Below are 15,597 nucleotides of genomic sequence, written 5' to 3'. Positions count from 1 at the left end.
CAAACAATGCACCAACAGTCAATAACATGGAGATAAGGCTAACAGCTTTTTAAAAGTGCTGAGTTTTCACGCTGTAATTTTTTCCCCTTGGCTTTTCCCTCCCTGTTTAGTCTGCTTATCGTTTCCAGCAGATGACCGAGCACATCTCTCAGTGTACTAAAAGCTGCTGCTGATTTGTAAAGAATATCACTGGCATGAGTTGTTTCGGTGATGTAATTCATCCTGGTTACAACAGATAATAAAGACTCCCAGCTATACTGAACAGGATAATTAAAGGCTACAGCTTGGGAGGAAAATTGTTCAGGTAGTTTAGTTTTAATCAGAATCAGAATCAGAATACTTTATTGATCCCTGGGGGAAATTATTTTTTGTTACAGTGCTCCATTTTAAACCAACATTAAGACAAGACAGACAATACGCTAACTAAGAATAGTACAATATATACATATATATACATACATACATACATAAGTCACTTATAAATAAATATTTGGAAAAGAAACATGTGTAGTTGTAGCAGCAAACAGTGTGTTAAGTGGATGCGTTGTACAGGGAGATGGCCACAGGCAGGAATGATTTCCTGTGTCGTTCAGTGGTGCTTTTCGGTAATCTCAGTCTCTCACTGAACGAGCTCCTGTGACTGACCAACATGTCATGGAGTGGGTGGGAGGTGTTATCCAACATTGTCTTTATCTTGGACAGCATCCGCCTCTCCGACACCACCTTGAGGGAGTCCAGCTCCATCCCCACAACATTGCTGGCCTTACGGATCAGTTTATTAAGTCTGTTGGCATCTGCGACCCTCAGCCTGCTCCCCCAGCATGCAACAGCATAGAGGATCGCACTGGCCACCACAGACTCATAGAAAATCCTCAGCATTTTCTGGCAGATGTTGAAGGACCTCAGTCGCCTCAAAAAATAGAGACGACTCTGGCCCTTCCTGTAAAGTGCTGTGGTGTTTTTAGCCCAGTCCAGTTTATTGTCAATGTGTACTCCAAGGTATTTATAGTCCTCCACAATGTCAACACTGACCCCCTGGATTGAAACAGGGGTCAAGTGTTTCCTGGTCTTCCTGAAGTCCACGATCAGTTCCTTGGTCTTTGCCACGTTGAGCTGCAGATGATTCTGCTCACACCACGTGACAAAGGAGTCGACCACAGCCCGGTACTCTGTCTCATCATCCCTGCTGATGCATCCAACCAATGGGGAAGAAATACTCTGCTGCTGCTGCCTTTAAAATTAGCTTCACAATCACACTGAATTTACATATCCAGACGAACTGAGTGTAAATTTAGGAGCTTTTGGTTCTTCTAAAATCAATCTAATGGGCAGGATAAGTGTGTTAAAATAAGAGGAAAGTAATCCAACTTCTTGATCCTGAGCTGTTATCAGGTCCCTGCACAGATTTTGCCTTTTCCTGTCAAAGCTCTGGACATCAGGTCCCCAGAGCCCAAGCCTGAGAAGATACTAAATATATCTTGTGCCAGTGTCTGAATCCCATTTTAAATTAATTCACTTCAACAGAGTTCTTAGTCGTGCAGCACTCTGCCAAACTCACTCTGCCAACTGGGCTTCATAAAATGGTAATGAGAACGGTGCTGTCTGCTGACAATGAAATAGATGCAGCAACACAGATGCACTGGCTGTGGCTCCAGATTGGCTGTTTATTCCACAGCATTGAAAATATATTTACGATAGCCCGACTTTGTCTCACTGCATCAGTGTCTACAATACAAAAAAACCCATTGACTCTGAAATGAGCATCTTCTTAGACTGACACCGGCACAATGGTCTGGCAAATAATAGAGCTTTATGTCTTACTTCTCCTGTGATTACTTCTGAAAATGGTTCATATTTGACAGGAGCGAAATCGCAGCTGCAAATCAATCTGTCATAACTTCTCTGGTGGGGGTAATAGTGCTTTAAAAACTCAAGAGCAAATGCTCTGTTAACTCTGAGCTCAGAGTGCACTGCCTGCTATTTCTGTAGTCTAGCTGCTCTTTGCTGAAGTCCCAAGCGAACAGCAAACATCTTTTGTTAACAGTTGGAGCCCTGTGCAAGACTTAAACTCAAAAGCAACTACTGAAGATATTAATATAGCACCATCTATACACAGGATAAAACTCAGGGGACCATAAAACTGATACAGTGTGTTTATCTAGAACATCAGCTGACAAGGCAAATGGAGAGGGCGAATGCAGATCCAAGCCTTTTCCACCTCTGTATGGAAACCTGACATTCTGTCTTTGGAGAAAGATGCTAAAAATTACATTCAGTGACAGCCAGGAGGTTAGCACTTGAGCTGAGCTTATAAAGGACACGAGCAGTATTTCGTAACAACCACATCTGACCAGATTCCAGGAAACATAAACAGCTGTAATCGCTGATTTCAAAACTCATATTCATAATCGAGCCTGTGATTTCTTGGCTTTAAATTAGTCACTTGTGATGACAAACCCACAAAGAATTATTGTTCTGCTATGAAGGCGTTGCTGTTCTCTCATGCCTCTTTTCCACCAATGGGAGTGTAGTGCAGAACCATTCTGACTTTGGTGCCTGCAGAGAACCAGACCCTGTTAGGTATGTGTCAAGATTGGTGGCTTCAGAGGCATCATCTGTGGCAGCCCCTCTGATGGTCACTGATGTCAGTGGTTGGTCCTTTGTGCTGCTCTGTTGATTCCAGCTTTTTGGCACCACTGCCAGTTTGTGTGTGTGTGTGTGTGTGTGTGTGTGTGTGTGTGTGTGTGTGTGTGTGTGTGTGTGTGTGTGTGTGTGTGTGTGTGTGTCAGAACAATAAACGCACCATTTCAGCTCTACAATGTTGATCAAAAATCTGCATGTGATGTGTTTATGAAAAAAACATTTAAAAGCTATTTATTAATTAATTTGACAATTTAATGACTGTTTAAAAATATGTTGAAAAGTATGTCGTCTTTTAATTCTTTGCTTTGATGATTTTGGTGACTTTATAACTTGCAGCTTTCTGTTTTCCAGTTCCTCCTTCTTTTCTACATTTTAAATTTTCTGCTTTTGTGATGTTATCTCTGTGTTTCTTTCATCTTTATAATCATCCTATTCTTACAGTTTGTGTCTTTTATGTAACTCTAGATTGAATAGGGTTGTAATCCTCACATATATGCCTTTCGTCAGTTCTAAACTCTGACGTAGTCTTGCAAAACACCGGTTTCTTATCTTGATGATTAAATGCTCTGAAGATGCAATGTGAGTGTGTGTGATTTAAGCTTCTTTTTAACCCATGCTCTCTGCTGTCATGCTATCAAACCGCTCATTGTTGCAATGCCTCTGTGGCTTTAACATTACTTTCAACCTTTGAAGTCTGTTAAAGCAGACAAGTGTTGAAGACAATGAAGACAAATGAAGACTTGCTGTTAAGCCTCATTATTGTAAACCACTCTGCTGCATAGATTTGCAGCCGTGGGCATTCAGACTTCAGAGGGAATGTCTGCAGTTGTCTTAATCATGTTGGGAACAGCAATTTATCTCATGTTTGACTCATATTGGTAGTTTTAGTTCATGTGAATGGCAAGCTGTCTCACCAGCTCATTTGATTCACAGCCTACTGCAATCCAATGCAACAGACCTGTAATACTTTTACAGCTCATAATCAAGTTTTGCTGTCTGAAAGTAGTAAATACAGCTCCTCAGTTATTTGGATCTGTGGTGTCGTGTTGAACTGCATTTAAAGACATTTTTATTGTTTCGTCCAGCCCTGTTTATGGATGAGGAGGACAGAACAGTAGACGGGCGTTGCACACCAGCTGAGAATTAAATGCGGTGGTATGTGGCATTGGTCAGTGCCAGTAAACGTTTATTAAAATTGGAAACACTTTTCAATGCAGTGCGGTCCAAGAGACAGCACCACTAAGAAGAGCTTTAAAATGCCCATAGAGTTGAACTACCACATCTCTCCAGAGTCATAGGAGACTGAACATAAAATTTCCACTCCATACAGAGCATGTTTTTTACCAGTATACAAAATAAATTATGTAATTCTGTAGGTTGAGGTTAACAGGATGAATTCTGTTACGATTAAGTGGGTACATGGGAATCTGCAGTCTACTCTAATTTATTTTCCCTGCCCTGAATATGCCGAGGTCACGCGAAGACTTCCTTGTATGATCTTTGAAACTGTTGTATCAGCTCTCTCAGTGCTCTACCGCCGTAGCACTTAGAGTGATTCACCTTACTTTGCAGTGACTATAATTGATGCTGAGTAGGCCATCCTTAAGAATTACATATTAGCATCTGGTTGGTTCATGGGCAGAAGATAAGAGAGCGTTTGTAATTTTGTCGCCTCTCTAAGGTGGAAGCACTCTAGGATGTTTGCCTGGGCTTTTATTCCCCCATGTGCTCACATCTGCCTGTTTTAAAATCGCCGGCAAATAAATTCGATGTTAAAACATGTTCTCACTCCCCTTCAGTTTTTGTAGGATTATTATATATTTGGCTTGACTTTTTTTTTTATCCTGAAAATCCATACTAAGGATTTTATTATGAAAATTCACTATTAAGTGCTCGAAAAAAAAATACAAACGTTTTCTGACCCTTAAAACACTTCATAGAAGTCCACAGCTGGATTGTCTAAGAGATCATGCTATGACTTTGAAAAGTGAATGCAAAGGGGCTGTTAACATCCTACTTTAGGTTTCTCATATGTTCTTCTCATATGTTCTTTGGCGTTTAAATATGGGCACTGCCTGGGTTACTCAACCGTAGCCCGTACGTAGCCCGTCCTGTTTTTGGCAGCTGGTTGACTGTTGGGCTGTAGTCTCATATTGCATGAAGTGTGAGCAGTTTTTCTTGACGAATCATCTATATTTACCCATCTCTCAGTTTTGATCTGTGTTTCTGTCTCTGGCAATGAAAAGAACTTTGATAACCTCATGCTGTTATTATTATCAGAAGGGTTGCCTGTTTTTTGGTAGGAGCATTGCCCCAAATAGCTTACATGTTGCTGGTCTATAAAAGGACTGATTGATGGTCATCCTTCTAGCAGGGTCCCCCGTCTCTCAGGGAATCTTCTGGACTCAGTCTCCTCCCAGAGTCATAATTGGTCGGCTTTTCAGTTTGGCTGCATTGCTAAACTTAGAAAGAACTGCACAAATTGAAAACTAAAACCGCACAAGAAGTACACATAGATGAGTATTTTTTCATTGCATTTATGAAGCTGTGCATGATCAAGCAATCAAAGTGATTGACTGACTGATTCTATCCAGAAGCAATATCTGAATATAATCCAATGTCTTGCACACAAAAAAAAGGTGCGCGTCACATGATTATGCATCATAAAACTGTGTCAATCTGTTTTTGTATATATTTGACGCACAAAATGCACAGCTTTCATCTTATCAAGTAAAGTTACCACCATCGTGATGAAGTATAGTGTGCTACATATTGGGATGTCAGAATATCAAGTGAACTGCCATCTAAAAACATTGAGAAGAAAATTGAAGCCTGATAACAGAAACAAAGAGTTGCTGTTGAAAACACAACAAAGGCATGTGGGAGAGAAGAAAAAGGCACAAACAGAAGCATCCTGGGATAAAACCACCGGGAGATATGCCACAAAAGTTTCTTTTATGTCAGCCCAACTGGAGCCGCATAAGTAATATCAACCATTTTCTGTTGCTCTGTGCAAATCCACAATTTTCTAAATGATAACAAGAGCATAACAGAAGTGGGTTAGCCAGAAAGCCAGCTAAGGTAAACTAAAGGAAAGATTCTGTCTTTTTTTCTTTTTGTGCTGAAAAATCTGCCATCGTTTTAGTTTTTCCTCATTCATTTCATATCGCTGAAAAAACGTCCTTTTATCCACTAAGCCAAAATAAACTGTGGCATTAATGTGGTGACAACTGATAAAACATTTACAGCTTGAGTTTGCAATTTAATTTCGATTTTCAAATCTAACGCCTCGCTGAGACACAGCACACCAAACCCCATGTAATCCATAACTGCCTTGCTTGCTTGTTCTCTTTTTCTGTCTTCCTGTGCAAACTCCCTCAGCTGCCTAATCCACTGGGGGACAAAAGACTTAAACTGCTATCAAAATAAGTGGTTCTGATCTCATATTTGAAATTTACTGACTCTGCATTTAAGCGATTGCAGACAAAGGTCAAGCTCATCGTTTTTGTGGCAGGATGGATACGGGGCTATGAGTCTCTAGAGCCTGATAGGCCTTGTGAAAAATGAAGCTTCACATGACTTTACAGTTGATTCTTTCCGTAAAATGCATTTTTATGGATTTTATAAGCAATGAAAATGATGGTGTCCCTGCTTTTATACAGCAAATTGATATTGCAGACTCAGTGTATTGATTGTCTTCTGATTGTCCCATGAGAGTACTGCAACTATTTAATTTACTGCAAATCAATCTGTAGTTGCAAAGTGCATGGGGCTATCTACTAGACTGGTTGTTTCGTCAATTAGTGGATATAATGTGACAGGTAATGAGGAGTAGTTACTCACAGCCTTACAGACTGAAACACTGGCTCCTGGATTTTTACCAGCCTGGTGTTTTTCCTCTCTCAGTAAACTGTATACTAAGCTCCTGTCACAGGGATACTCACATCAACTTAACACACTTGACTGAGCTTCAGGCCCACTGTGATTGTGTGTGTGTGTGTGTGTGTGTGTGTGTGTGTGTGTGCGTGCCTCATTACCAGCAGGGTAAAGTATTGTTCTGACGTTTGCATGCTTTACCAGCCTGACTGTAGTAATAGGTATAAACAAGGTTAACCCCATTTTCTGCAGCTGCTCAGTGCCAGTTCCTCTGAAGTTTCTCTAAGCAAATAACCAACAAAACACCCCAGTTCTGCAGGCACAAACACAACAATCACAACAGAGTACTTCTGTCTATTCCCATTGGACAGAATTACTGCAAACATTGCTCAGTGCTGGATGAGAAGTAAATTCAGCCCTTTCTGTGCTATACTGTGCCATACGTGCATTATGCACATGGGAAGCACTTTGCTAAATCACGAGCAAACGCACCATTTGTCTTGCACATTGATTCACTAAAGTATATGGCAGCCCTGTGATTGAAGTTTCTTTGGGGCCTGTTTGATCAATTATTTATCATGTCTTTTATTATGGTTTGGTGTGCAGGGCACCACTGGCAAAGCTGAGACATCTGTGAAGAGTAAAAGTAAAGTTACATTCATGTCCATTAAATTAATTCAGAATGATGGTCTCTGACCTCGCCTTTCTCTGAAGCTGCTCACTTTAATCCGGTTTCTTGTGCTTGTGTACGATTGTTTTTTTCCCTTGCGAGTAAATTATGCTTTTACTGCAAATTTGCTTCACACCCATCATTTGATGCATAAGCCATTTCAGTAAATTACCTACAATAATAGTTCTCCAACGCAGGAAGGAAAAGAGCTTCCAAAAAGAAAATCCTTTTTTTCTTGATATCCACAGGACAATTTAACCTAAACAGGAAATCTATGAAATCTTGTCCCAATTTACATGAGGAGCATAATAGTAGAGCGTCAACAGCGCTGACTTGGAAGCAATTGAAAATCTGTCATCTCAGCAGCAAGCCAGTCATGCGGAACATGTTGCATGCTATGTATATAAATCAGATTCCTGAATGATCACACTCGTCTTCATCCTATGGAGAAAAATTATGTGTTTGTTGGCAGTGTATTTTTGAGGAGCTGACAGTCAGTTGTCAGTGTTAGTCTTCCTGTGGGACAACAAGAGGATCTCTCTATCAAGCAAACCTGTCTGCTTCTGCAGAAATTGTGCCAAATCTTTAAACTCTCATTTTATCATTAAATCTTTTGCTTATTGCTCGGTGCATGAACACTTGATGTGCTGATAGTAAGGAGAAATAGCCTATTACATGCAACATTACACAAATTCAGTACAGCACAAAGAAGGAACTGCAGCGTCAGTGTAGTAAACAATGCTTGACTCATCTCACCACCATCTTAAACCGCTCTCAAGTATTTAGTCGGGTGCATGTGGGGGCTGTGCACAATAAAATGAGTCTAAAAGCACGTTGGCGTTACAGCATGTTTCTTGTGCATTTTTCAAACGGCTCGTATTCTTATTCTTTCTTTAGCCCCCGTATCTGTTTGTTCCCTTTTCAGGGGAAAAAAATGCTGTTTTGATTAAATGCTAGTATGGCTGACATATTGACCATGTCCCAGCTTCTCCTGATAGACAATTAATGAGGGTTTTCAGCCCTGCAGCTTGCATGTTACCTATATTAATCCTCACTGCTGAGGATTTTTTCATATCCCTGCATCATATAAAAAGAAATTTTAAAACACTTGGAGCTCTCTGGGATGAAAATTAGAGTCATTTTTCTCTCTGTATGCAGCATTGCAATGACAGTAAGCTACGAATCATGGCTGTGCATTCTGCGGCCCTAAAACTGCACCCTTAGCTGGTCCGTGGGTGATTTCCACCATGCTTTTGTGGTGCAGCTTCTCCACCTCTATAGGTGTTATACAGCAGTGTGGATAAGAAGGTAGTGCTCAACACACAGGGTAAAGAGGACTAGACAGCAATCATGCTACTGTACTGTGGTATCATGACACTGTTTTTATGTCACACAATGAGAGCATAAAAGGTGTGACCCTTGAAACCCCATTGAGGATGATGGAATGGCAGAGGCTGAAGCAGAGAAAATGAAACAAAGAGCGCAGAGACTGGAGGAGGGAGAAGGTGAGAGATAAACAGAGAAAGACAGATGGAATAAGTGAGAGAGGCTGCCAAAATGAGGATATGTGTCCTCACCAGCTTCTTCTAGCCTGCAACTTGTTCTTAGCCCCCGAGGGACATTTTTAGCTCATCACACATGTCTGTAAATATCTCTGCAGCAGGGAGAGTGTGTGTGCAGCACCACTGCATCATCCCAGAAGGGAAAGAGACATAAGCCGCCATCGCCACTGAGTCTGACTGTACAAATTTGTTGACTCAGATGAATGGGGGTAATAAAAATAGATCACACTGGTCTTTATTACCGTGGGGATGGTTATATATTTAGGAAAAAAAACTAGAGAATTAAGAGAAAAACTTTTATGGGACCACCGAATCTCATTTAATCATCGTTGTCATTGCCAAAAAACATCAAGTTGGTTTACATCTTTTTATCTGTATTAATTTAAGTAACATTTTGTAGTAGCATTTGATAGAGGGGAATAAAGGATATGGGGACATTTGCACACCGAAATTAGCGCAAGAGAATGTGTTAGATATAAAGCATTCCTTTTAAAAACAGCAGTGGCATATCACAGACTGTGCAGCCATCTGCTTTTGAAGCATCACTGGTACTGTCTCACAGCACTTTTGTTTTTTTTTTGTTTGTTTGTTTTTTTCTTCTTCTTGCAGAACACCATGACAGGAAAGACAGCTCCTGCTGACCTCAGCAACCTTTGGCTTGATACATGTAAACAGCTGCTAATTTTAATCTTCTCCCTGCACTGACATTCCTATAATATTTGAAGAATCACAAGGCACGGTGGTTTTGTGCACGCGTTATTTAAGGAATTTAATTATGTTCGTTGCTGATTGAGAAAGAATATACTAAATAATAATGAAGTGCGTTACTGTTTATTTATGCACAGTTGCATAATTATACTTAGAATATCTATGAGAAATATTTGTCCTGTTATCAATATTTTACTTGTCTCTAGACACTGTTTTAACACTGCAGCTGGAGGTGTGAACGTAGAGCAGCATTACCCCCAAAATAAACACATCTATTGCACATCAGGGACAAAATCTTTATTAGTTACAGTTTCCCGCTGTGGAACCATCACAAAGATGTGAAGTGAATAGTAACAGGGGTTCCACTGAATCCTTGCAGAGTGGGCGCATGCGTGCATTTGGGGGTGATATAATTAACTGTAAAGCAGCGTGTGATTAATGCGCTCCTGTATGGAAAGAGAACTCATGCCGCGTGATAAGAGAGGAATGCGCAGCAGTCCCAGGTATTATCCTGAAAAGTGAACAGCGTGCAAAGGAAAAGGTGCGGGGGGGTGGGGCGCTACAGTGAATTCCTATCATCACCATAGCAATGACCCCATTTAGCAGTACCCCCTTCTCAATGTATATAACAAATAATGCATATTGGGATGATGATTTTTATGAGTGTTACATATATATAGTCATATATTAGATACAGTAAGTAAGTCTCGAAGGTTTCAGAGGGGAATCAATCCATCATCCAAACACCAAAGTCTTCAGTATATCTCTCTCTTTTTTTTCGCTAGAATTGTTTAAAGCTTTAATATATTTCGGAAATAATCAAGCGCTCTTCTCTATCAATTTATAATCTCGTAAAATATGAGAAACACAATAAATGCCCTGCAAAGTTGCCATGAAGCGACTGTTTCCGCTCTATTGGCGCCATCTTGTGGATACTACAACAGTTTGCTTACGTTGTGTATTTCTGGTAGCCTCCTGTATTGAATATATATTTTTAGAGATTTACAAATACAGTTTTAAAAATGGATATTGTTGAAATTGATTTGCTACATCCTTGGTTTCTTCCTATAAAAAGAAATTTCATTATTTTTCCTTTCCACTGTCGCCAAGTGCTGCTCCGAAGGGACCATTCGATGAGGTTTTCTCTTTAACATTGTAAGTTTTTAGTGTTTGCCTTACATCATAAAGCATATTGAGGTGACTGCTATTGCTGGGGGGGGGGGGTGTTTCTAGTTTTTCTTATATGGATCCAGCCGAGTGCCGCCTTTTGGTGGCAGTATTGTAGATAAGCAGCATGACCGCTACAATAAAGGAAACAAAGAAGAAGAAGGAAAAGGAGGCGTTGAGCGTTAAATTGAAAACAGAAATGGCGGGGCTTAACAGCTGCTGTTAGCACCGCAACTGTGAAAATGTAACGACCGGCCAGCTGTTTAAGGTGCTCAAGGTTGGGCTGAAGATTTTCTGAACCTAAATCAGAGGTCAATACGAGAAAAAAAAAAGTATGTAGCCTTTAGTAACGAGTGTTAAATTTGTATTTAGCGATTCCGTTAGCCAGAAGCCAGTGAAGGGTTTTGTTTTTTTGTTTATGTCAACACGCTGTTGTGTTTCTGCTGACATTTTAATACGCAGTTTGCTCTGTGACAACCTTAACTGCCCGTCAAACTCCCAACTATTACTTTAATTAGTCTCTAACAGCTGGCCACAGGCGAAAAGCCCGTGACATCTATCGACTGACCACACAGCTGGATGACCTCAAGCGGTGGCAATAACAATGCCCGCAAACGGGAAAGTCATTCCCCACACGCCGCTGGCCGTGGACTTCTGGCACGTGCGGAAGTGTCCGGGTACCCGGCTGTTTTTCCTGTCCCACATGCACAGCGACCACACGACAGGTTTGACGTCCACGTGGAGCAATCGCCCCATCTACTGCTCACCTACAACCGCCACTTTGTTGAAACTCAAGCTGCAGGTAAGGGAGGGTGTAGTCATTAAAAATAAAGAAACAAATGCATGTTTGAGTGTAGAAGCAGTGCTGCACGGGATCTAAAACCTTTAATTATTGAATTAGAGCTCATTAGAGCTATTGGCTACACCTGGGCTCGCACAGCACAGGTATAATTAATGATTATCCAGCTACATGATTTTCTATAGCCAAGAAGCTGGAGTTTTGGAACAGAAAGAACAGTAACAAATGTGTTTGGCTACTGTAGAGCCCGACACAGAAGCAGCAGGTAAAATGGCAGATGTTCTGTACCAAGGACACTTTGACAGATGAAGTGTCAAACCCTCAACCCTGCAGTGGACAGCTATAGTATGCACACTTATAGAAAACATTAAGTGAGCGGCAGTTCTCTGGGCAAAAATGTCTTGCTGATGTCAGAGGAGACTGGCCAAGCTGTTTCACACTCATAGGAGGCAACAGTAACTCACATAAACATTCAATACTGCCAGGTTATAAACCCAAGCATCTCTGATCTGAGTGCACAACATGTCAACCCTATACAAAATATACAATAACAGTGGTGTGTTATTTCTATAGTTTCCAAACTTTGATCTTTTATCAACCTTAAACGTGTTTCAGACTAAACCTGACCGTGATCTGGAGTAGTAGATATTCTGTTGCACCAAAGTCTTTTATAAGGTTTTGATGTTTTTTGGTTTTCCTCTGAATGTTTCCATGTCTGCTTAGGTGAAAGAACAGTGGATCCATCCTTTAGAAGTGGGTGAGCCATACCTACTCCCACTGGATGATATTGGCAAGGAGAGGCTCACGGTCACACTGATAGATGCCAACCACTGTCCAGGGGCTGTCATGTTTCTATTCGAAGGCTACTTTGGCTCCATTCTATACACTGGTCTGTTTCTCTGAAGCTTCTCAGACATTGAAAAATGCAATTTCTCAAGTTGTGTCCTGTTGGATTTAATTTCTCAAGTTTTTGGTATCACGTAAATTAACATTCCGCGCCGATTTATTTCAGGCGACTTTAGATACACTCCTTCAATGCTGCGTGAGCCATGCTTACGGACCTACGCCACTATAGATGTGCTGTACCTGGACAACACTAACTGTGACCCTAACCGTACCCTGCCATCAAGACAGCGAGCCACTCAACAGATTAAGGAGATTATTCGCAGCCACCCCAGCCACAATGTTATCATAGGTCAGTTTAAACAGCTTGCTGCAGCCCTGTCAGTTACTGTATTGTGACTGTGCATAAATGGCTTTTTTTGTATTTTTTTTATTGGGTGTATATACTGCCAAAGATTAATAGGAGTTAGTGCTGTCAGCGTTAATCTTGTTAATACAACGTTAACACCACAACCGCATTAACGCGGCAAATCCCCGTTAGAGAGTTAACATGGATCGGCCCTGGCGAGGGCTGCACGGCATCAACACACGTGCAGCCCTCGCCAGGGCCGATCCATGTTAACTCTCTAACGGGGATTTGCCGCGTTAATGCGGTTGTGGTGTTAACGTTGTATTAACGCTGACAGCACTAATAGGAACCTTAGCCTCACCACCACCATTAGGGGACAAAAGCTGATGTTACATACACAGGAGTCGCATTGCACTCTTTGCCAAAGGGTGTGTCTGACAACAGTACATGTAAAATTAACAAAAACAGCAATATCAGTATCAATGTTGGGATTGAAAAGAAGGATTTTTTTAAATTTGTTTTTTTTGTAGCTGTGCGATATTTTGAACACAAAGCTCTTCCTCAGATTTCTGATAAACACATTGTCTCACTTTCAAAGCTATTAATTCACATCCTCAGCTTAGAAGGTGATGATTTGTCATTCTTGTGTTCACAGCTTGTTCCTGCTGATTCTCAGTAGCTAAAAAAAAGGTCAGTTATTGCAGGTCTAAAGTTTTCTTGTTGCTTTATTCCGTCTTGCAGGCCTTTATTCCTTAGGTAAAGAGTCCCTGCTATTGGAGCTGGCGATGGAATTTAAAACCTGGATTGAGGTGAGCTTTGAGAGAATGGAGACCCTTAAAGCTCTGGAGCTGCCTGATGTCTTCACTACTGAGCCAGGGGCCGGCCGTATCAGAGCTGTGGACCAGTCAGAGATTTGTGCCTCTGCTTTGCACCAGTGGAACAAAGAACAACCAACTTTGGCCATCTTGCCCACCAGCAGGCCGCTGATCTCTTTCCACCCTTATGTCCATGTAGTACCCTATTCAGATCACTCCTCCTACCAAGAGCTGGAGGATTTTGTCTCAGCACTTAAACCTACCTGCCTTATACCCATTGTAGGAAAATGTGTACCTGGAAGTCTTTCTGCCTTACTCCCTCACAAAAAACGCCATGAAATCCTGGTACCAGAGTCAGTCCGACACTACATGTCGAGAGAGCCAGAGAGGCAACTCTGCTCATCAGCATACACTAGCCTTCACCGCAAACACTTCCATCCTCTTGTTCCTAAAGGAGTGGTATTTGAGTCTCCTGTAAGGGGATCTGGGAAGTCATGTGAAGAAGCCTGGGAGGCAGAGTGTGTGGAGCAGGATGGATCTGGGGAAGAGACAGAAACAGAAAGTAGTGAAAAGGACTCTGACTGTATTCTCCTGGACCTGAGCAAAGAGCTCACCCCCAGCAGAAATGGAAGAGGGGCTGGAGATGTGTGGAACCTCAACATCGTCCAGACAGTCACAGAAGAAAGAGCGAGGGAAGGGTCAACGCCACTGAGCGAAATCGCACCGAGCCGCTTCTCTCCAGTGGAGATTCTGGCAAACACCAATGCCTGCTTGAAGCCCAGTGTTACCACAACGTTGTCTTTAGAAACAAGTGCCAAAATAATCAATAACCAGCACAGTGAGTGTGAGAACAACCACACATTGCCAATTGAGAATACCATGAGTCAGCACTGCGGGATTGATCAGAACGACAGCGTGACATTATTTCAGAACAGCCCTGATAATGATTCCTGTGCTTCATCCAGCCCACTGGCTTTGCTGAACTATGCGTATATAGAGGAGCTTGAAAACAGACTTTTAAAGAACCTCCCCTTCTCAGAGGAGGACTTTAAGAGCTGCGGCCTCCTGCAGAAAGGTTTTGTGCAGCAGTTTACCCCTTCACCTTTACAGTATTCAAAAGACAATGACCTCTCAGACTGATTTTTGTTTGTGGTGATTTTGAGGTTGAAGTTTTTGCCTTCTTTTAGAGGCCTTTTTGTGTTTTTGTGTCGTCATAAGTACTTTAAAGCAGTTATCCTACTTGTTCCTGCGCTTTAATTCCTTGTGCTATTTCTATTTTTTTTTTTTTTGTTGTTGTTGGTGTGGCCTGGACGTTATTGGTTATTGAGCAGGAACAGTTAAGTGATGGTTTTTGTTTTTTGTTTCTTTAAGCTTTTCCCTCACGTTTGCATTTTTCTGTGTAAGATCGACAGAAAATAATTATTTCTCATTTGGAAGACGTTTTATCCGTTTGTTGGTCGGGATATGTTGGTCGGGGAAAACTAATCAGTGACTTTTTGTATGGACAAAGCTGAGGCACATTCTCAGTATTATGTGTTGGTCGTTTTCACACTTTGGGTGTACATGCTTCAGCTATACCAAACTATGGGGATACGTGTTAAGAAACCGCACTGCACCATGGGCCATTTTTGAGAATAGTGATGATTCTCAGTTTCTCTGTAAACACCACTGTTTATAATTTAGTTTCACTCCTGTGTCCTTGTTTGTATATTAAGATATCAGCCACATGTTATTGCTTACTGAGCACTTTTTGTTCCTTTTTAGTTTAAACAATAATTAAACTAAACAATTTAGTTTACCGTAATTATTGCTCGTGGATACCACTGATGCTGCGTGATGCAACTTAACATCCATGTGAATAAACATTTTTTCTAAATGTGAACATGTTAGTTACTGTTTTGTATTTTTTAATGTTTTTGGTAGCACAACCAAATCTTTATTCAATCTGTACAGTTTGTGGATTTTGCTGGGAAAATTAGTTTTAAGTCTCAGGATTAGAATTACATGTGAGAGAATTTGGTACCAGATTCATTTTTTTATTTAAGCTTCTGTTTTATGTTTAATTTAATGTCCTATCAGGTGACATAAGGAGTCCATTTTCACCCCAACACTTTAGAAAATGATCAACTCAATTAACAAAGCAAGTTAGCAGCGCTATTTGCAAC

General features: G+C 41.1%; 1 protein-coding gene across 1 annotated transcript; it reads left to right on the top strand.

The window, feature by feature from the left end:
• Positions 1-10,793: 10,793 nt before the first annotated feature.
• Positions 10,794-15,329, top strand: dclre1b (DNA cross-link repair 1B). The gene is made up of 4 exons (XM_080899034.1): positions 10,794-11,428; positions 12,149-12,314; positions 12,438-12,620; positions 13,359-15,329. Exons 1-4 carry the CDS (start codon positions 11,231-11,233, stop codon positions 14,570-14,572), a joined length of 1,761 nt encoding a protein of 586 aa, XP_080755160.1. The 5' UTR covers positions 10,794-11,230; the 3' UTR covers positions 14,573-15,329.
• The last annotated feature ends 268 nt before the right edge of the window (positions 15,330-15,597 follow it).

This window comes from Rhamphochromis sp. 'chilingali' (assembly GCF_963969265.1).
Source record: "Rhamphochromis sp. 'chilingali' genome assembly, chromosome: 12".
NCBI lineage: Eukaryota > Metazoa > Chordata > Actinopteri > Cichliformes > Cichlidae > Rhamphochromis > Rhamphochromis sp. 'chilingali'.
This window is presented reverse-complemented; position numbering and strand designations above follow the sequence as displayed.